At 38.6% G+C, this 22,665-nt stretch overlaps 1 protein-coding gene across 1 annotated transcript in view; it reads right to left on the bottom strand.

The window, feature by feature from the left end:
• LOC149161878 (putative protein phosphatase 2C 26) overlaps positions 1-22,665 on the bottom strand; it is a 198,317-nt gene that overhangs the window by 53,798 nt on the left and 121,854 nt on the right. Inside the window, exons 6-7 of the mRNA XM_089437075.1 lie at positions 6,644-6,723; positions 6,426-6,523 (exon numbers count right to left, since the gene is read on the bottom strand). Of these exons, the coding sequence (XP_089293201.1) occupies positions 6,426-6,523; positions 6,644-6,723 (178 nt within the window). The remainder of the gene's footprint in view (positions 1-6,425; positions 6,524-6,643; positions 6,724-22,665) is intronic.

The following is a 22,665-nucleotide window of genomic DNA, read 5'->3' as shown; positions in this document are numbered from 1 at the left end:
TAAGAAATCTCTTTATGGTCTCAAGCAAGCTCCTCGGGCTTGGTATGCCAAAATGGATAGCTTTCTTTTAGAATCTGGCTTTTCTAGGTGTTATTCTGACAATACTGTCTACACCAAGAAAGTGGGCAACTCTCTTATCATCCTTGTTCTTTATGTTGATGATCTTATTCTTACTGGTAGTAATCCCAACCTTATAAACCTTGTGAAGTCCAGCCTTAAAAAGAAATTTGAAATGACAGACTTAAGACACTTACACTATTTTCTCGGTCTTCAAGTCTTGCAATCCAAGGAGGGTATTTCCCTTTCCCAGTCCAAGTATGCTTGTGATATTCTTCGTCATTTTCACATGGAAGACTGTAAGCCAGCCCCTTCTCCCTTTCAGTCTGGAGTCAAACTTTCAGTCTCTTGTACTTCTCCTGAAGTTGATGCTACCTTATACCGTCAACTTGTAGGAAAACTCTTGTATTTAACCCATACTCGTCCTGACCTTTCCTTTGCTGTTGGCCTTGTTTCTCGTTTTATGCAAAACCCCCGTGAAAGTCATTGGAAAGCAGCTAAAAGAATACTTCGTTATGTTCGAGGTACAGTACAGTTTGGGATTCATTACAGTGCCAAAGCAGCTCCTCTATTAGTTGGTTTCACTGATTCTGATTGGGTTGGTGACCCTGATGATCGGAAGTCTACTGCCGATTATGTCTTCACTCTTGGTTCAGGACCTATTACATGGGCTTGTAAGAAACAAGCTGCCATTTCTCTTTCGTCAGCAGAAGCAGAGTATCGTGGTGCCGTGGAAGCTAGTAAGGAAGCCTTGTGGCTTCGTCAGATCCTATCAGAGTTTGGCTTTGAGCAGCAGCATCCAACCACACTTTGGTGTGATAATCAAAGTGCCATTCAGCTATGCAAAGATCCAATCCAGCATCAGCGCAGCAAACACATTGAACTACACATGCACTTCATCAGAAAGCTCATTCATGACCATGTTCTTGAAGTGCAATATTGTTCAACAGATGATCAGGTTGCAGACATCTTCACAAAGGCTCTCACAGAGGCGAAGTTCACTAAACTTCGATATATGCTTGGAGTTCAGGAAGTTGTCACTAAGGGGGGATAGGCTCTAGTGCCTCCTTCCTTCTCCTATTGTGTCATATTTGTAAATCCTTCAATCCTATCCCAAGTTGTTCTTAAGGGGGGATGTTAGGATATTCCGACACACAGGAAATAGTTAAGTTCAACTTGGTCTAGTATAGAGTTAGGTATAGAGTTAGGTAAAGTGTGTTTCTTTACCGTTGTACATTTTGTAACTTACAATCCGACGATCACGATATGTAGTGATCCGACGGTTCACTCTCTCCTCGGTATTACCGACACTTGATCCGTGGCTTGACACCCGATTGGTCCATGAATTCTATTTAAAGCGCATGGAGGGTCATTGTTCGGGTAATCCGTGCATGAGAGAAGCTTATGTAAATTTTCATTCTTTGATTAATAAATTGCCTGTAGTAGCCACGTTGGCGCAGGCCGTGGACTGTTTCCCTCTTTGAGGGTTTTAACCACGTCAAAAATACTAGTGTATTGATCTGTGATCTGGTTGTGAGCGGTGTCCTTCTGGTGTTCTTTCTGAGGAACTTACCCTGTAAATTGCTACAGATGGAAAGAACCGCACTATCATTAATTTCCTTGTTTCTTGCCCTCAAGGAACCATGTTTTTGAAATCAGTTGATGTATCTAATAAGGTAAAGGATGCAATCCTTCTATTTGAGCTTTTGGATAACGTTATTCAGGAAGTTGGGGAGCAGCATGTTGTGCAGGTCATCACTGATAATGCCTCAAACTATGTTCTTGCTGGAAAGATGGTTGAGGCCAAATATAAGACCATATTTTGGACTCCATGTGCTGCACATTGCATAGACCTCATGCTTGAGGATATAGGCAAAGTGGAGTGGGTAAAAAACACTATAGAGCATGCCAAGTGCATTACAAAATAAATTTACAACCACTCATGGGTATTGAACCTAATGAGGAAACACACTGGAGGCAAAGAGCTTGTTAGGCCTGCAATTACGAGATTTGCAACTCACTTCCTCACGTTGCAATGTCTCAATGGTCAACATAAAAACTTGCAGAAAATGTTTTCCTCTGATGAATGGTCTGAATCTCGGTGGGCTCGTAGACCAGATGGAAAAGACACCAAAAAGAAAGTGTTAGACACTTATTTTTGGAAAAGGTCTGTAGAGCTTGTGAAAATTACCGATCCCCTTATTAAGGTGCTAAGGTTGGTGGATGGGGAAAGATTGGCCATGGGCTACATTTATGAAGCTATGGATCAGGCAAAGGAGCAGATATGGGCAGCTTACAAGGACAGGTTAGCTAAATATGGCCGTATATGGGAGATCATTGATAACAGATGGAACAATCAACTCCATCGTCCTATACATGCAGCCGGGTATTTTTTGAACCCAAGGTATCACTATAAAAATCGGCTAGGAGATCAGCATGATGGGGAGGTTAGAGTTGGATTGATTGATTGCTTGGAGCGCATGGTCCCTAGCCATGTAGACCAGTTGGAAATACATAGACAGCTTACTATTTTCAATATGGCAAGTGGTACTTTTGGCAAAGACTTGGCAAAGATGGCAAGAGATGTGGACCAACCAGGTAAGCAATTCCAATTTCCATTTTGTTTTTCATTTCAAGTTAAAATTGTTTACGTTCTTTACAATTCAAATTATAAACTAAGTTACTAATTAATGTCTTTTTCTTTGCAGCACATTGGTGGGAGTCATTTGGTGGCCAGTGTCCTCAATTGCAAAGTGTTGCAATTAGAGTCCTCAGTCAAACTTGCAGTGCTTCAGGTTGTGAGCGCAATTGATCTGTTTTTGAGCGCATACACACGAAGAAGAGAAACCGTTTGGAACAAAAATGGTTAAATGATCTTGTTTTTGTGCAATACAACCTTCGACTGAGGAGGAACCAAATGATGAGCAAATCACCTGATCTATATACCATTGTGTTGGACGATATTGATCCAACATCAGAATGGGTGGAGGAGACTGAAGATCCTGTGTTTGAGGCTGATTTTGATATCGACATGGCTTTAGCGGGGGATGAGGCAGATGATGTGGCGGCATCAGAACCAGGATCAGTAGCGGCATCAAGGAAAGGCAAGGAACCAATGGAAGGCACTAGTCGTGTAGGTCGACAAACTCGTGCTTCCATTAGGTCCACTTCTATTGTCATTGGTGGCATTGATACTGAGGTTGCAGATCAGGCTGAGGCATCCTCAGACTCTGAACCAGATGATGTCTATGTAGCTCCTGATGATGATCCTGTGTCTAGTAGTGGTGATGGACTTGATGATTGATCATGTGTACACTGTAGACTTGTAGTAGGCCAATGGCCTCATAGCTTGCAGCATTGTTTTTGGACTTTATAGGCCATTTAGAGCCTCATTTCTTATGTATTTTGCTATTTTGTCGATGATATGTATTGTACTCGGTGCCATTTTGATATATTCACCTTTACATGGTATATAAATGAGCAAAATTTGCATATTTTGTCTCTATTGGCTTGGAATCATGGTTTTACATCTTAAAAATAGTTTTGTTTCATTAAAAATTAATTATTTAATGTATTTTTTTAAAACCAGTTCGTTTAGACCAAACCAGTTCCGGTCGGTAAACCGGTTCATTAGGTGGACCGGCCCGGTCACCGGTTCCAGTTTTAAAAACATTGGAATGCTGTAAAAAAAAAGAAAAAATACACAAATTTGTAAAACAAATGCACACGCAAACTACTGTAATAAAAATGCAACAAAAATAGAGAGAAAATGCACTTATCTTTGGCTTGAATCGCCTCCAAAATGCTCCAACACCCTTTGCTCTTAGCTCTCACACACCCACAGCTCACCCACAATGACTTTGGTGAAGAAAAGAAGGGCCAAATTGCACTTTTAAAGGCGCGCGGAGGGAAAAATTCCGTGACACATGTCCTAGAATCGGGACACGATCTGGAGGACATGTGCCGCACCGAATCGTGTTTGATTCATCCGATTCAGGACACATGGGGCCAAGGGAGCGAATCTAGTTTCTTAGGTTCTCCCTTATGTTGGATTTCTCTTTCAAGCATATGGTTTGCATTCATCTATTGCGATCATTGTTAAAAGTGCTGTTATATTTTTTGTTTGGTTGGATTAGTGTTTGTTCAAGTGTTCACCACAAATCTACAAGATCCTTATTATCTCAACAATATATATATATATACACTTGAAAATAGTTATTTGTTTCTGAAGTGCTGTTTTATTTTCCTTTCCATACAACTAGGATTATACTCCAGACATATCTATTACAACCCTATATGGATTTAGGATTTGTCCCATTTCCAAAATAGATAAGGATCCCATTTTCAAGCCTTTGTCCATATATAATATGAATATTATACTGAACGATGGAGCATATTCAAAAAGACAAAAGAGACGAAAATAAAATACTGTATTATATCAAGCAAACTTAGAAATGACATAAAGAGGTGTTATGTATCAAGCAGGCTCAGAAATGACAAACAAATGTGTTGTGCATGTGTCAAGCAACTTTTGTAATTCTCATTGGAACCGTTCGCCCAATCTCATCACATAGAAGGTTTGTATATATATCAAGCAAGTTTCCTAATTTCATTTCATCTAGTCTGTATGGCTCATTTCTCACTTATTATATCGTCAGGATTTGTTATTTGATGGCAATAATATTGTATACCTTCGAACTGATCCAGCTCTAGATGTCTACAAGGATCCCTGGATAGATGTCTTCGCCATTCAGAAACCGTGTTCTCAAATTGCATGTGCTCCCACAGGATCTTTGGATTTCTACAACCTCTAATTCTTCGACGCTGAAGCCGCCTTTATCCATCACAGAATACACCATCGCCTTTCTGTCAGAGTTAATGCAGCCAACATGCAATACACTTACAAGTCACTATTTACATCCACCAGATTCTTCTATACACGAGATGCCACTGTGCTGCAGGTCGAATTTGATGCCGTCGGCGTTCACCACTAAATAGACTATACCGTCGGGGTCGGTCTTTAGATAGCTGCCAGGTCTGTGCTGCGGGGCGTTGAGTTCTGATCCTTCTCGGAAGTTGTTTCCTTTCCGTTTGATTGATAACCAGGTCGAGCTTTGATTAGCAGACGCCAATTTCTTCTTTGTCCCTCTTTCATGATTGGTATAAAACTTAATACACCTCCTCTGTTAATCGATCAACGTGTCTCTCCAAATGTGTTCCGAACTTTAACTTGACAAAGTCCTCTATAAATGCCCAATGCCACATTTACTGGTGTGACTCCAATACCATTAAAAAATGCCCAATTTGACTGGGGTGGCTCCAATACATTTTAGGAAAAAAAAGGTGGCCATAGGGGAGAGAATATGCAAAGACAAAAATGATACGGCCCGCTGCCACATTCAATCCAGTAAGACGTGAAAAAAAATGGTGATAGGTGAAGAGAAAAAAAAGAGGCGTCATCTACTGACGTGTCAATTTTGCCCAGCCAAAAATCTGAAATCCTGCCATTTTTTTCCAATAGTTAGGAGTAGTTGGCCTGGTTGAATTTTTTTTATGGTGAAAATTGATTAACACCCTAAAAACCTTGGGACACCTAAAATATTGAAACGTCACAGTTGTATCCCAGATTTCCAAAACCTTTCACCAGATTTTTGCAAAATCCCACAGGAATGGCAAAATTGAGGCCTCTGTAGACTACGCTCGGTATATATCATTATGTTTAATGACATACAAGAATGTTATATATATAAAAAGATAAGCTTCATTATTTTTGTTAACCACTCATTATTTTTGTTAACCACTTAATCTTATTAATATAGCATTGACTTCCATGTCAATTGTTATATACGATTTATTTTTACTTTACCATAATACATCATCATTATTTTTAAATAATCTTTAGATTAAATAAATATTACAACGTCTCACAGTACATCTGAACATATGCAATCCTATAAAATTTAAAATTTTACCCATGTGATTACCTTAAACACTAAATAAAATGTCCCGTGTTTTAATGCTTATTCATCATAGTTCCCTCCAATCTTCAGCCAAAGGAAATGTCTCAAAAAAATTATGAAATTAATTTCACACGACAAAGGAACCTTTACTTTGACTAACGAAGATTCAAAATTTGGATTTATAAAATGCCAAAACATTTCAAGCAATGAATGATGTCATTAACTCCTGGACTATATATTATAAGTTACAAGTTACCAGGTTATTAGTTCTACGAGGAACTTAAATTCAATTCGAAAGAGAGCACAAGTTTGGATTATTTAAGTACTAAAAACATCTATAACATGTATAAAATGCTCTAAAAGATCAACCTTGACTTCCCTAGTAAAATATGGTACTAAAGTACATACCGTTGCATCTTTGTATGTTTGGCCAGCAATCTCAGAGCTTAACTGGAATGGGCAGTCAAAATAATGTTCTTGTGGAGATGTGGCAAATATTATCCGACCTACAAAATCCTAATGTCTATTAAAGGCTCAAAATAACAATGATGGCTCATCTATCCCTCTAATATTTTCAAATATACTCATTTCAAAATGTAGCAGTCAGGTTTACCAAAGTTAGCTACCTTCTCGAAGAACACGTAGCCCACAATCTCCTACATTCGCAATTTTAAGTGTCCCATTTTTCTCCAACATTGCAATAATTCTACCTTTCAAGACAACGAAATATAAGAACACCTTAAAAATGAAGAAGCCAATCAAGATTCAAAACATAAACGCAATGGAAAGGCAAGATGGTCTAATCAGAAATATTTAATAACAATACAACTTGTATACTAAAAAAAGACTCCTGGACATTTTACGGTGGAAAAGTATTTGCATTATGATGAAACATTTCACGAGTATGCCATATTTCCATATAGATAATGGCATATATACAATCTTCCATGGCAATGCACCCTCAACATTTTCCATGTTCCAAAAAACCTTTAGGATACAACAAAGATAGGGGATAGAGATTCAAGGAGTTTGTGAACTTAGTAATTAATAGTAAAAGTGACATTCTTCTTTATCTTAACTCTTCTATCAATTTATATAAAGTTTTAACATTATCATTAATTGTTTCAAAATGTTGGAGCCTCATCAGACTTAAGTAGAATTCCATATCCCATTCACAATCCAACAAACGTAACATTTTTTAAGATTTTAAGATTGGCAAAGATTATAGCATTTCCACTAGATTGCACAATGATGAATTTGCATGGGATGAATTGTTATTGGTAGGGTTTTATGCTTATCATTTTTATTTACTCCCCTTCGAATTTCATCCCCATATTTATAATTTTAGAGACAAAGGGCCCTATGCTAGGGACCTTGATGCTCCCCCGTTCCACCCTGAATTTCCCTCAATAGTGGGGGTGCTTCCACACATCCCCCATGTGCACCCCCTACTCCCATGCTCCCTAATCCCAAAAATTTAATGGAACATTGCACTATATATATATATATATATATATATTAAAGACAATTTTACAAGCATAAATTTCTACCTAGTCCCATTTATTCTCAGATTTGAAGAAGCCCCTTTTGTACCTCAAGTGCTAAGTTTTTTCCCTCTCAAGGAGGAGGAAATATTGTTCTTATAAGTGACTACTTTGTAAAATTTCCTCTTGTTTCATTGGAAGCCTTTGAAAGGATTTTCTTCATTGTAATATCACTCTAATAAAAACTTTTTTTAGGGAGCTTGGGAGTTTCTCCCATGGTATACCGCCCCCTCATTTAGAGGGAGGATCTTTGTTTGTGGGTGGACTAATCTCTTTAGTTTAGTTTCTCTAATTCTTTTTTGTTAATCTCATTGCTAATCTCATTCATGCATGATTAGTCTCTTAACATAACACTCATATCTATTTTGCATAAATTGAGCTTGGTTTAGTTTGTCATTTCCATTTCTTGAATACTTGTATTGTGCAATCTACTACAACACATGCAATATTTTTTTTGAGCAAGCAAGTACTTTACATTTATTTGGCAAGCTTAGACTAGTTTATTTATCCATCTACTTGGTTTCACAAGTCTCTTGAATACATTGCTTCATCATCTTATTGTCAACTCATGTTTATGTGGCATTTTGATTATTGTTGATGTCTCTTAAAGCATTCTTGTGTCATTTCATTTGAAGCAATTTGGCATCTATTTCATTTACTTGCAAGCAATCTATTTGGAACTTGTGGAGCTACATTGAGCTAATTTTCACTTTCACTTTCCCATTGAAGATATTGGTACCATTTACTTGAGCATTACCTCTTATTTTTAAGCATTGATATCAATATTTTTCTTTGGAAGCAATAACATTCACTCAAGCATCTCATTTAGGCATTTTAGTACTAATTTGCATCTCTAAAACTTACCTCCAAGCATAAGCTTGGTTGTATAGATAACATAGGACCAGTTTTCCTTGAAATTTCTTCCATTTGGTACGGAGTAAAGTGCATGACCCTGCAGTTATGAAGGTGGATTTGTCCCCTTGTAGGAACAACAGCACGCGTGATTTGTAAGGACTAGGGGAAGGATATCATTAACAACAGACTTAGTGTCTCCTCAGCCCCTCTTCCTTGCAAGTCACCCCAATCCTTACCCCTTGGTAAGAACTTGAGAGGAGAATTTCTCACTTTAGGATAGGCATATAGATTAAAACTAACCAAGATAATTGCATTCCACATAGATAGGTTGCACATCATTTTAATTTAGTCATCTTGTGAGCATTTTAAGTTTTACTTGCAATATTGTTATCTAATGTACTTGTCATTTTGATGATGAATTGACTCATTATATTTGATGTCATTATCTCTTGTTACTTGAGCATTTCCTTTACAAGTACAATCTTCATTTATATTTTGCAAGTAATATTTTATTAGTTCATCTTGATCTAACATTGGTTTTGCAAGATTGCTTATCATTGCACTTTGAATTTCCATTTGAGCAAGTACTTGTCATTTACTTTGAGCAATTATTTGTTTAAGCACTAGTCTATACTCTTTATCCTTTGAATATATCATTGAATATTGCTCATATATTTGTTTGTTTACATCTTGAAATCAAGTTATCTTTGATAGGTGATTCCATTAACCTTAGTCTCCTAGAACCTCACATTTCACTTTATTAACTTTCTTTAGGGACCACCCCCCTTAGCTTAAATAGGAGAGAGTTTTAATGGATAGAGTTGGGATTCGCTGATAGCGCCTTCTCTTAGTTTGCCACCAAGATCACACCTTGTGGGGTTAAGGATTTTTCTCACATTAACCTAGGTGTGCAAGTGAAACGCAACATTTTTTGGTGTTGTTGTCAGGGGACAGGTCCTCTTGTACCTTGAATACGACTAACTTTCGGTTCTTGCATTTTGGATTTTTAGAGTTAGATTCATGTTCAAGTGGCGACTCCACTTGTTTCATTTCTACAAGAATTTATGCGAGAAGGTTTCTTCTCGTAGACTTCTTGCTAATCTTATACAGGAGCCTCTCTCTGTAGTATCAATTTGCTCTTTCAGGGTCAAGTGAGCATGACATCATGAATGATTTGCTCGCCCCTTGTGATTTTACTAACATTCCGGGCTATCCGAATTTTATTCTGGATGAAGCCATTGAAGAGTTGTTTATTTTTGTAGGTAACAATGCCATTAGTACTGAAACCACCTTAGAAATTTCAACCTTTGTGTGAGCAAATGGTGTCATGATATTAACCATGAGGACGTTAAAATGAAACTTTTCGTCTTTTCATTAGATGGCGATGCTTTGGATTGATTCATAGACTTACCTGCTAACAATTTCTATTCTCTAGAATTAATCATTGATGCCTTTGAAGAAAAATATGGAGATAAAAGAAAGGTCAAAGCAAAAGTTGAAGTGAAGGAAAATGATAGTGATCTCATCAAGGAGTTGACTCAAATGATTAAGGATATGCAACTCAAACAAGCTCAACTCATTAAGACCATGGAAGTCAATCATTCTAATTAGATGACCTCTATTTAAAATCATTTGATTACAATCGAAGCAAACCACTGTAATATCCCCAATTAAATTAATTTTGTTAAGAAAAAATTTCGTTTTTGCAATTTGGGTGCTGGGAAATATTTTGGAATGTAAAACTTAGGAAAAGGGGGTTGAGGGAGTCCCCGCTTAATTTTAGGAGAAATGGAGGCCACCAACATTAGAGAAAATGAAAAATTAATTTGGTAGTGGGATAGAGGGGCCACCCAAAGAGGGGAATTTGAACCCCTTAGGAAAATCGAGCTAGGGAGCAGGAAGAAGAGAAAGGAGGTCGAATGGGTGGAGCCCACAAGGAGAGAAGGGGGCAGCAAAGATAAATAGAAGGAAGTGGCATCATTTTGGGGGCTTTTGATAATTTGACATCTGAACTTGAGTTCTCTTGTGTTTTTTAGCCAAGACTACCAATGTTGTTTAGCACAAGGATTTTTCGGGCAGAAATTCCAACTCCTTCTTCGATGAACCTTGAGTGTCACCCTAGGGGAGTTGTAGATAGTTTGTTGCAGGTATTGGAGAAGCAGATTTTAAGTGCATCCATTAGCAAGGGCAAGTTTCTCCAAGGACATAGAAGCAATTTGTGGAGTTGAGTTGGGGCAGCAAATTGGGCATTCGGTGGATGAGTTTTTGCATGTAAATCACCTATTGGAAGAGTAGAGATACTTGGAAAATTTCCATGGTGGGGGCTATGATATTTTGAGTGAGCTGAGTTGCTTTGAATTGGGCTTGCGCAGGGGCAGTTTGGGTATTTCTGCACCAAATTGGGAGTTGCTTTAGTTGGGAGTCTGGGAGATGGAAATTCATTGGGTGATGATGAGGAAATTTCCCTTAGGAGTTGGGAAAAATTTGGAGGTGGATTTTAGCTCTATTGCAACTGAAAATTTATGTAGCTATTTGGCAACGAGTTGAAAGGAGTAAGCTTAAAATTGGGGTTCCGGGTCGTCAATAAAATTTGCCCAAACCCTTTTTTGGTTTTTGTGGGTTTGGTGAGAGGAGTTCAGGGTTGATTTCCCATAAGGCAATATTTATGGAAGAAATCAATGTTCCAATCAGTAGCTAGTAGTAGAAATTACTAGAGGGGGGTGTAGTTCACTCTAGGACCATTTCCACCACTTGGGTTTGTGAGATATTTCTGGGTTTTGTTGGAGCTGGTGTGGAGATCCTACATTTAATTTTGCAGAAATTTTGGAATAGATTTGATGGTCGAAATCTCAATGCACCTATAGCAGCAGTGGTAGTAATTTTTTGGGTCAGCGCAGAGGTTTTGGGTGGACTCGTTCTAGCACTTGGGCATCAAAATTCCAACCTGGGGTTTGCCTAGAATGTTGTAGCAAGCCCAGGTTCCTCTTTCCATACTCATTCGTACTCCATTTTGCTCATAAATAAATAAAATGGCTCATAGTTTTGGTGCATTTCCTCTTGTGTTTGATTTTTTTGTATGCGTTGAATTTCATAGTTCTTGTTATAGTGCATGCCTTTGTTATTCACTTAATGTTTCCATTAGAAATATTACAATGGTATCAGAGCATAATCTTGGCCAGTTGTGGGGAAGCTAGAAAGATCATGGAGGTTTTGGCCATGCATGCATAATAGTACACAGGGGATCATGAAGCAGTTGATGAGGCAGAACCGACAATTGAGGAGGGAAAACCAACAGGGCCTGATGCAACAAATGATGGAGATGTTGAGACCTACCCAACAAAGAAGCCACACACATGCACGCGCAATCCAGCAGAACAATACCCATGGCCAGCCTAGCCAACCTACCATGCCTCATTCTCTAGATGAATCGGAGGAGAGGGAACCAAACACCTTTGCAAATTTGATGAGGTCCTTTGTGGATAGGGTTGATGAGTATGAGGCATTGGACCCTAAGATCATGAGGGATCTCTTGTTTGAGGAGCATGGATCGGAGACTGGATCATCATATAGAGGAGGGCAGTTAGAGGATGAGACTAAGAGGAGCTTCTATTGGTGGGGACCTAGCTTTAGATCTCATGAGCTTGAGGAGGAGATTGAGCAAGAGGCCGAGGGCATACAAGAGGGCGAGGAGCATGTAGACATACCCAGTGTGACGCAAGTATCACCCTTGTTGGAGATCCCTTTGCTAGCTCTGGTTGACACCTTAGTGCAGAGAGTAGGGCATACACTCAGAAAGCCACCTATTGATGAGGTGCCACCCGTGGATGAGGTGTCATCAGTTGATGAGGTAACCATGTTATGAAACCAGCTCACAAAAAGGTAGAAAAGATAGATCAACGCCTTAGAAATAAGCCTCTTCGAGGAGGCAACCTTCTTTACATTACACAAATGAACAATTCCTGGATGATACAAATGACAAGACCTCCTTTCTATATATAGGAGTCTAAAGGGTCATAATATAATCAAAGTCGACATAACAATAATAATGTAAGGGCACAATAATAACAATAGTGGGCTTCGATGGGGCACAATAATAACAATATGGGGATTACATGGGCACAACAAGGGGGTTGTACTAATAACAATAAGGGGTTACACTAGTAGTATAGGGGCCTAACATGCCCCTCTCCTTCAAAAAGTGTTGTCCTCAATGCTTGAGTAGTTCTTGATGCTTCTGTATAAAATTCTTCCCATGTGGAATCTTCAGCAGGTAAGTTCTTCCACTTGACAAGATACTCTGAAATTGATCGATTTCGTAGCTTTCGAGTTCCTTTTTCTGTGACTGCTCCAGGTTCCAATATGATTTTTCCTTCCTCGTCAAGTTCTGGAAATATTGTTTGAATTAGGATCTTCCGCAACTTTTGAATGAGTGGCCACACTTCTTCATCCTTCTTCCATTCATCCCTTGCTTTGTTTATCCAATCTGGTTGGATAATAGAAATAACACAAAACAATGCTTCCACATCCTCATCCCTTCTTGAGAGTGCATCTGCAACAAAATTTTGCTTCCCTTTTTTGTAGATGATTTCAAAGTCATAACTCAACATATTTGTGACCCATTTTTTTTGTTCTTCTAAAGATAATATTGGTTCTAAAAAGTTTTTAAGACTATCATGATCCATTTTTACCTTGAAGTGTCTTCCCATTCGGTAAGGTCACCATTTCTTAAGTGCATGTAGTATTGCCAACATTTCCTTCTCATAAATATCTTGCTTGAGATGTAGCAGTAAAAATACCCAATCACCTACATCAAAACATATTTCACTACGATGTTGATCTACCTGTTGTTTCATTCGATTTTGCACCAAAGTGGCGTAATCCTTTAAAAGTTGGAGAACTTGTTGTTGATGCTCGATGTGATCTTTCACTGCTTGAACCTTTTTCTTCTTGATATGTCTTTCTATCTTGAGAGTTTGAGGAGTGGTAATTTCTTCCAATGCTTTACAAGATGTGGTCGGATTCATTTCTTAATGCTCGATGTGATCTTTCACTTCTTAAACATTTTTTTTCTTGATATGTCCTTCTATCTGGATAGTTTGAAGAGTGGTAATTCCGGCCAATGCATTAAAAGAAATGGTTGGATTCATTTCTTCTTCCTTAATGTGATCTTTCACTTCTTGAACCTTTTTCTTCTTGAACCTTTTTTTTAAATAATTAAATTAAATTAATTTAATAATTTAATTTAATTAATAATAATATATATATATATATATATATATTTTTTCTAAATTAAATTAATTTAATTAATAAAAAAAAAATTATTAGTTATAAATTATAATAATTATAATTTATAATTATTAATTATTATATATATATATATATATATATATATATATATATATATATATATATATATATAAATTAAAGTTATAAATTATATAACTTTTAATTAAATTATATATAATATATATAATTAAAATATGATATATAACTAAATCACGTTATAATTATTTTTTTTTTATATATCATAAACTTCTGAACAGTCACGTCGATTGACTGAACCTTTTGACTATTCAGAATTATATCGAATATCACCGCAATTTTTTTTTTAGTTGTTATAATATAATTATATATGGGCTCTGAACCGTTTATATCTATATTGACCACTACTATATTGAACCGAACTTATGCCACCCCGTTGACCTTTCGTATGGTATCACAGGGTTTAACGCAATTAACGGTGTATACAATGCCAACGATTACGATTACATTACAACGATGTTAGCGTAAATCTTATGGCTTGTAACCGGTGTATCGAACCACAATTATATGCACTAAGCCACGTGTGAAATGATGCCTGAACGGAAGGAATTGGAACAGTGGTGCCGCTGGGAGAACGGCAATGCGACGGGGTATTTCGGGGGCAGAGTGAAAACTGACAGGCGGTTGAGCAGGGTCGGGGTTTGCGGTAAGTGCGAGGACGATGAAAGGCAGCGGAACAGGTAGCGGGGTTTGGTCGTCGGATTGCTGTGGGACAGAGGTACCGGTGCAACGACCGGAGGGTTGTGTAGGTAGCAACACAGGTCAGCGGATAGGGAACGACAGGGATAAGATGCGGATAAAAAAAACCGATAGACAGCACACCAAGAATAACGATCAGCACATAGAGTGGTACGCACTGTGCAACCCTCGATGTCCAGCGATCGATATGGCTCCGATACCAGATGAAGCATAAAACTTCTGGATAAAAAGAAATATATATAGAAATAATTTATTAATAAAAGAATAGACAGATGATGATGATTTACACTGGGTTGCCTAGCTTATATACCGCCATGGGCACCCTTTGGGAAAGGGCATGATCTTATGATCGTGCCCTTTCGTCTAATTAAAATTAAAATTAAATAATAAACCTAAGTTAACTAATTTTTTACATAACACAGAGGAGTTGGATGTTGTCCCTTGTTGCCTTCATCGCGAGCAGCAGGACACAGGAGGCTCACTCGAGACAGTTAGTTGGGACACAGAGTATCCAGAGAGAGGCTTTCAAGCAGTGGCATTTGGTCAGGGCATGAACTGACAGATACGGGTTTGGGGAATGCGTGTGTTATTGCAGAGGTAATGTATGCTCCACCCTTGAGTTCACACTTAGGGAGGTGACCGAGAGCAAGCTTCATGGTGCACTTTTAGCAAAATAGCTTGAGGTGTTAGGTGAGCATGAGGTACAAGGGATGATAGTCCTTGTTGGCAGGAGGATGCCTAGGCTTTCACAGTACCCGAGCACATCATTAGGAGTTGTGATAGTAGATCTTGCTGTGTGATTTGGCAGGTGCAAAGCAGTTGGTCATTCAAGGGACAGATTCTTGATGCTCAATGCCTACCTATTGGATACATACAAGAGTCAGAGACGAGGCACAGTGCGATACCAACAGCAGGCACTGAGAATTGGGAGTTGTGGACCTCCAGTATCGTTATGGGATCCAGGGATCCAGTGGGTTGGTGGGACACTCCACTTCTCAGTGAGCATGGTCAGGATAACAGGTGATTCGGTTCATTCTCAGACTGACACATGGAGGATCATCGAAGTCTTCACCATATGGCGAGGCAAGTTGTTGCTCAGGATTGTGGCCAACCATGGAGTGTTAGGCACTGGCATTGTTGAGTCACTTTGGCAGGTTGGGCCTGTTGTCGCGCGAACTGACACGACAGCGCTCAGACCGGGGGCTGTCACTCTTATCCCCGATCCCTCCCTTTAAGCCTGTCTCCCGCGGCTAAGGGGGGTAGTCCCTGTGAGATGATGAGACCAACTGTCGACCAGTTGGTTGGGAGACACGAGACACGATCAAGATAAGCACTAAAATGATTTAATTAATTGAGCAGACCAGTGCCTTATAAGATTGTTATTAAAATGATTACTTGTTAAATGATATAGAAATATAAGCCGTGAACAGCAATCATTTGTCATCAAAGGTATCAGCTAAATCACGATGACCAGAACGATATCCAGCAACTGAAAATTTAGAAAAGATGAATGCTTTAAAACCACCACAAGAGTCATGAATCATTAACCAGATATCATATTCGTATCTCGACTTAGATCTCAGCATAAAAGATGATAATTCCCGAGAATAACTAGATCTGGCAAACAAGAGAATTTTCCACAAAATTTTTATGCTTTTTTTAAATCTTTTCTAATTTTTATTTTTTTATAAAATTTAAATCTAAACAAAATAAAGTCCTAAACTAAAATAACAAATATAAAATAAAAAAAAAAGTTTAATCTAAAACATTAAAATCTAAAATTAACTTAACAAAGCCTAAGTCCATTTATTTTATATTTTTATTTTTCATATAAACAAAAACTAAATTAAAACCCAAATAAGACAGAACCTAAACTAAACTAAAAATTAAATGAAAATCTAAATTACATTCTACGCTAGCCCTTTTCTATATATAATTAAAATCTAACAAAGAAAATGATATTCGAAAGTGACTAAACCCTAAAGCTACGTATATGACCACAGAACTCAAACACGCATTCGATTTACCTGCTACGGACATATGCGTAAACAAAAGAAAGATTCACCTGAAAACCTTACGCGGAACGGAAGAAGGATATGCCAGCGGGTTTTGAAAGATTTAAAGCGTGCCTGGAGACAATGATGCGCAGATATTACCTAGCCCGTGTTGACACAACGATTTCTTGAGACGCTGAGCAGATGGCAGCGGATTTCTTGCAGAGTTTCACAACGATGCTGCGTTGAGAAAACGTGAGAATGAACCCGTAACAATTTTCGATGGTCCTCAGATAAGCTGGAAAATGACGTGAAATGGGCAGAGAAAAAGCTCGGCGTTGGTATCGATTTGAGACTTGATTGCTGCCTGACGAATTTGCAGTGGTTGATGGCGGCTTTGCTTTTCCGGCGATCACATCGATCATACCCAAGATGTTCTACGGCATGAGCCTTTTCAATGGCTGAGAAAAATACGATTTGGTTTGGAATGAGCACTGAGACAGCGGCGTGGATGCGATTCAATGATACGATGTGCAGGGTCGAAAAAACTGAGCCGCAGATTGAGCACTGGAATCGAAATGTCTACAACCCCAGCCACAGAAGAATTTCTTTTGTTATCTGTCCCGTATCGATTGATCACCTTATGCTTTTGCAAGTGCGTGGGGCTGAGTGCAAACATTTCCTGCTGAGATTGCGTCATGGAAACCCCGACATATTTTTCAGAACCTGCACTTGTAACCTGGCAAAAGAAAAGAGAACCTAAAATGAAGAATACCAGAAACTAAACTAAAAACCCTAAACCCTAATGAAGACTGTGTAAAACAAAAATTTGAAAAACCTAGATCAGCTAATTTAATGTACAGATTTGGCCCCTTAACAGCCAGATTCAGCAGTAGGCACAGAAATATTTTAAAGAAATAAAGATTTTCGGATTTTCACTGTGAAGAACTTCAGAAAATCTCTCATGCAACTTTAAAAAAAAATAAACCGAATGATAGACCCAGGATCAAATCCAACTGGGCTTAGCACAAAATGCTTGCGGGAGTTGGCTGGTTCAGCCGAGAACTTCCCCGAACGCCCACAAAATTTCTTTCAATGATGTTTTCTGCACAGCTCAAAACAACTGTCAATAAAGAGGGCAAAAATGCTGCTAGATCTCAGGAAGTAATGGAGATACCTGCCATTACTTCAGAAACCCTAACAACACCCAAACCCTAGCAAGTGAACAAGATACCTGTGCTCACAATACTCTACAAAAAAGCTATTATTAACGGCTGAAAATAACATATGCAGAAAATGAAACAATCTCACAGCACTTTAAGAGAGTAACACCAGCAAGATATGGACCCCAAAGTCTTCTTTTATTAACCAGAAACAGATTTACAAGAGAGCTTCTTCAGTATCAAACTCACAGATCGAAATGATCTGAAATGACCCCTAGCACCCTATTTAAAGGAAATGATCCCAACGGCTAGTTCGAGTGATCCATGTAGAAATGATCTCGACCGTTGATGAGGATCAAGACATCTCTTGATCTCATCCGTCGATTTATTCACTTAAAATATTATTTTTTTATTAGTTAGGGTTTTATTATTTTTTTTTTATTTTTTTTATTTTATTATTTTTATTCATTTTTAAATTTTTTAATCATTTTAAAATGGATCATCGAACTAAGCCTTCAGAAACATCACCTAGGACCTAGGACTTAGGACTCATGAGGGGATTTAAAACACTTTTCGACCCTCAAGACACATTACATCATGACTTTTACAATTTACATCTTAAGGGAGAAAACCCCTTTAACATAGACCCTCGCAACTCACCAAGTTCTGCGACACAACTATAATCTAGCAGATCAACACACTAGGATTCTCCTAAAATTCCAATGACAAAATCCATCCCGGCTTTGGGGTCAGGTTTGAAGGAAAACTCTGCCGATCCATGGATCGGTGAGACGAAAAACCTTCCGGGACGTAGATTACCACTAGAAAGTTAGGTCCACCTAGGCAATTCACATACACGACTCATATCTGCTAAGATTATTTACAATTAATACATGCAGACTGGGTTTACAATTAGATTGATCAAGCTGTTGATGACTGCTGGATGGCACGGACATGTTGATCAGGTGCTGCCCCTTTCTTGCAAAGAAAAAGGGGGTGTACTGCATGGGTAGTTGACCAGTAGAGGTCAACAGGGCCTAGCCTCGATCATCACATATATTACGGTTGAGATTTACAGGAGAGGAGGCTCTCATATGAGCAATGTAGGCAGTCAGTCATGACCAGAGTGTCGCAGGGTCAACAGGACAGTTTCATGCTGCGATGGGCATGGGACCCTAGCGTCACAGTACTTAGCAATTCAGCTACCCGTAGGGGTTAGCTGGTTTCTACAAGGGAGGGTCATCCAGATCTTCCATAAGGTTTTAGTGATTCATTAATGGCGTGACAGTGTGGCAAGGTGATCAACAAGAGGAGATCAGGGGACGCTCATGCAGAGATGACCAGGATTTTATACTACACTATAATGCTCTACTTAGTGGTGGTTTGCAGAGGGCGTTTGGTTCATATGCTAAGCTGGACAATGAGTGGAGCAAGGGATGCCTCATTCTAATTAGGATGGCTTGTGATCCTAGCAAGATAGGGTAGAGATCAGGGATGACTCTATGGTACATTTGGGACCCTGGTATTGTGTGCAGTGATTGTTTGGGTCGGCTAATCGAGAGGGTATTCTTCAAGCATTGCTTGAGGACAAGCAATTTTTGGTGTGGAGGACTATAATATCCCCAATTAAATTAATTTTGTTAAGAAGAATTTCCATTTTTGCAATTTGGGTGTTGGGAAATATTTTGGCATGTAAAACTTAGGAAAAGTGGGTTGAGGGAGTCCCCACTTAATTTTTGGAGAAATGGAGGCCACCAACATTAGAGAAAAGGAAAAATTAATTTGGTGGTGGGATGAGGGGCCACCCAAAGAGGGGAATTCGAACCCCTTAGGAAAATCGAGCTAGGGAGGAGGGAGAGAAAGGAGGTCGAATGGGTGGAGCCCACAAGGAGAGAAGGGGGCAGCAAAGATAAATAGAAGGAAGAGGCATCATTTTGGGGGCTTTAGATAATTTGACATCTGAACTAGAGTTCTCTTGTGTTGTTTAACCAAGACTATGAGTGTTGTTTAGCATAAGGAGTTTCCGGGCGGATTTTCAACTCCTTCGGTGAACCTTGATGTCACCCTAAGGGAGTTGTAGGGAGTTTATTACAGGTATTGGAGAAGCAAATTTCAAGTGCATCCAAGGGCGTGTTTCTCCAAGGGCGAAGAGGCAATTTGTGGAGTTGAGTTGAGGCAGCAAATTCGGCATTTGGTGGAGGAGTTTTTGTAGGGAGATCACCTATCACAAGAGCAGAGATACTTGGAAAATTTCCAGGGTTGGGGATATGATATTTTGAGTGAGCTGAGCTACTCTAAATTGGGCCTGCACAGGGGTAGTTTGGGCATCCTACACCAGATTGGGAGTTGCTTTAGTTGGGAGTTTGGGAGCTGGAAATTCATTGGGTGATGAGGAAATTTCCCTTAGGAGTTGGGAGAAATTTGGAGGTGGATTTTAGCTCTACTGCAACAGAAAATTTATGTAGCTATTTGGCAGCCAGTTGAGAGGAGTAAGCTTAAAATTGGGGTCTCAGGTGGTCGGTAAAATTTGCCCAAACTCTTTTTTGGTTTTTGTGGGTTTTATAGCTCGTATGGAGGCTATAAGGATGTTTTTGGCATTTGCTTGTTCAAAAGGATTCAAATTTTATCAAATGGACGCAAAATCAACATTTCTAAATGGTGATCTAAAAGAAAAAGTTTACATGGAGCAACCGGAAGGGTTTGACCTAGCCGAAGGAAAAGACTTTGTATGCAAATTTAAAAAGGCATTGTATGGATTGAAACAAGCTCCTAAAGCTTGGTACGCAAGATTAGATCATTATCTACAACAACAAGGCTTCAAAAAGGGAGTGGCAAGAAGCAATCTCTACATGAAGATGGACAAAGACAAACTGCTAGTCACTCTTGTATATGTTGATGATCTGATTTTTGCCAGCAATGATGATGGGATGAGCCATGAATTTGCTCAAAATATGTCGAAAGAGTTCAAAATGTCGATGATTGGTGAGTTATCTTACTTCCTTGGACTACAAGTAACTCAAACTAAAGCAGGTATGTTTATATCCCAAGCAAAATACCTTAAAGACATGCTTAAGAGATATGAGATGGAAGAATGTGCACTTATGAACACACGAATGACCATAGATTGCAAATTGAGCAAAGATGATGAATTCCCCTTGGTAGATGCAACTCTTTACAGCAGTGTTGTGGACATCGTGATTTAATCGCGATGTTCTAAAAAAATTGCGATTTTTTAAGTCTGCCGACAACATCGCCCAGTTTTTATAAAGGTTTTTTCTTTTTTTAAATCGCGATTCGAGCAGCAAAAATCATGGCCCTCCAGGACAGCGCATTTTAAAAGCGATTTCATGAGTTTTATTTCTCATTTTTAGCAGACAACAAACTTGTTTGAGAGCTGAGGAGGAGAGGAAGGCGACTACTAGGGCAGAGAAGAAAAACGGGAGATTTTAGCATCCCAAGCAAGAGAAATTTGTGTTTGGACCAAATTTCTTCGACAAACCGTGGTTTCCAGGTATGGGCACCAAATTTGACCATTTTTTTTGTTTTTTCTTGTTTTTGCTTGGGTTTCTATAACCCATTGATTATCAATGATTTTTGAGTGGATTTGATGGTGTTTTTTTTTCATTTTTGTTGCATAGAGTGGAGAGAGTTCATTTTAATCAAAAATGCAAAAACTTTATTGTTAGATTTATTAGTTTAATTTTTTCTTGTGCTCTATTTTTTTGTATCATTTTTTATGGGGTTTGAATGTGCATTTTTCTATAATTGTTGGATTGAGTTGAGGTTTTTTTTGGTCAAAAATTCAATGTGTTGTGTCATGTATGTAGTTTATTTTTTAATTTTTTTAACTTGCAATTCTTCTTGTGCCATAGGTTCAAGTTTCAAGTTTCAACTTCAAGCTTCATCTTACATTAAAACTCAAGAGTTCAACCAAGTTACAAACATGCCAAGGAAATTGGACCCTCAGGGGTTTATAGATTGAAGTATCGCCTTGCACAAATCCCTGGACATGAGGTAAGGCCTTGCACCAATACAAATGTGGAAATCACTCGAAGAGCCCTCAGATCATTGGAAGAATTAGAGCAAGCCAAACTGTCCAAGTCAGATTTGAGGAAGCAACTAGCAGGGAGAGTGTTAGGAGGTGAATATGAAAGTGGCACTGGTTCTACTTCAACATCAACATCTACAACCAACCCTGTAGCTATCTCATCATTTTTTGTTCCTAGAACCACGGCTAGTTCACAACCATTTATCTCTTCAATGCTTAAAAAAAAGGAGAAAAAACAAGTTGACAAGTTGTTGGGCAGGTTTCTCCTTTGGAATGATATTCCTTTCAGTGTTGTGAGGAATAATCCATTTTTCCAGCCTGTTGTTGATGTTATTGCAATTGCTGGCCCAAGGTACAAAATCCCTTCTTATGATGACTTTAGAGGTCGCATTCTTCAAGATGAAAAGGTTCACTGCACCAAAACATTGGAGGAGTTTAGGGCATCATGGGCACAAACAGAATGCACTATGATGTCAGATGGTTGGACCGACCAAAAGGGGAGAATCCTTATAAACTTCTTGGTTTATTGTCCCAAGGGAACAATGTTTATGAAATCTGTTGATGCATTTGCACATATCAAAGATGCATAATTATTATGTGATTTGTTGGATGTGTTTATTTTGGAGGTGGGCGCAGAACATGTTGTCCAAGACTCCAAGTCATAACGAACAATGCTGCAAATTATGTTGTCGCTAGAAAAATGCTTACGGAGAGGCATCCTATTTTATTTTGGACACCTTGTGCTGCACATTGTATTGATTTGATGTTCGAGGACATAGGAAAAATTTATTTTGTCAAAGATATTGTTGACCCATCAAAAAGCATTATAAAATTTATATATAATCATGCATTTGTGCTTAGCTTGATGAGAAAATTCACCAACAAGGAGTTGGTGTGCCCCGTCATTAGACGGTTTGCCACCAATTTCATATCTCTTCAATCCCTCTTGAATTCTATGTGGGATGTGAAGAGAATGTTTCTTTCAGATGAGTGGTGTGCTTTGACATTTAGCCGCAAACCTGA

Source organism: Pinus tabuliformis, chromosome 5_2 (genome assembly GCF_031772625.1).
Source record: "Pinus tabuliformis cultivar Carrire ecotype Pingquan chromosome 5_2, CPIR1, whole genome shotgun sequence".
NCBI classification, from domain to species: domain Eukaryota; kingdom Viridiplantae; phylum Streptophyta; class Pinopsida; order Pinales; family Pinaceae; genus Pinus; species Pinus tabuliformis.
The sequence above is the reverse complement of the archived record's forward strand: the minus strand, read 5'-3'. Positions and strand labels throughout refer to the sequence as shown.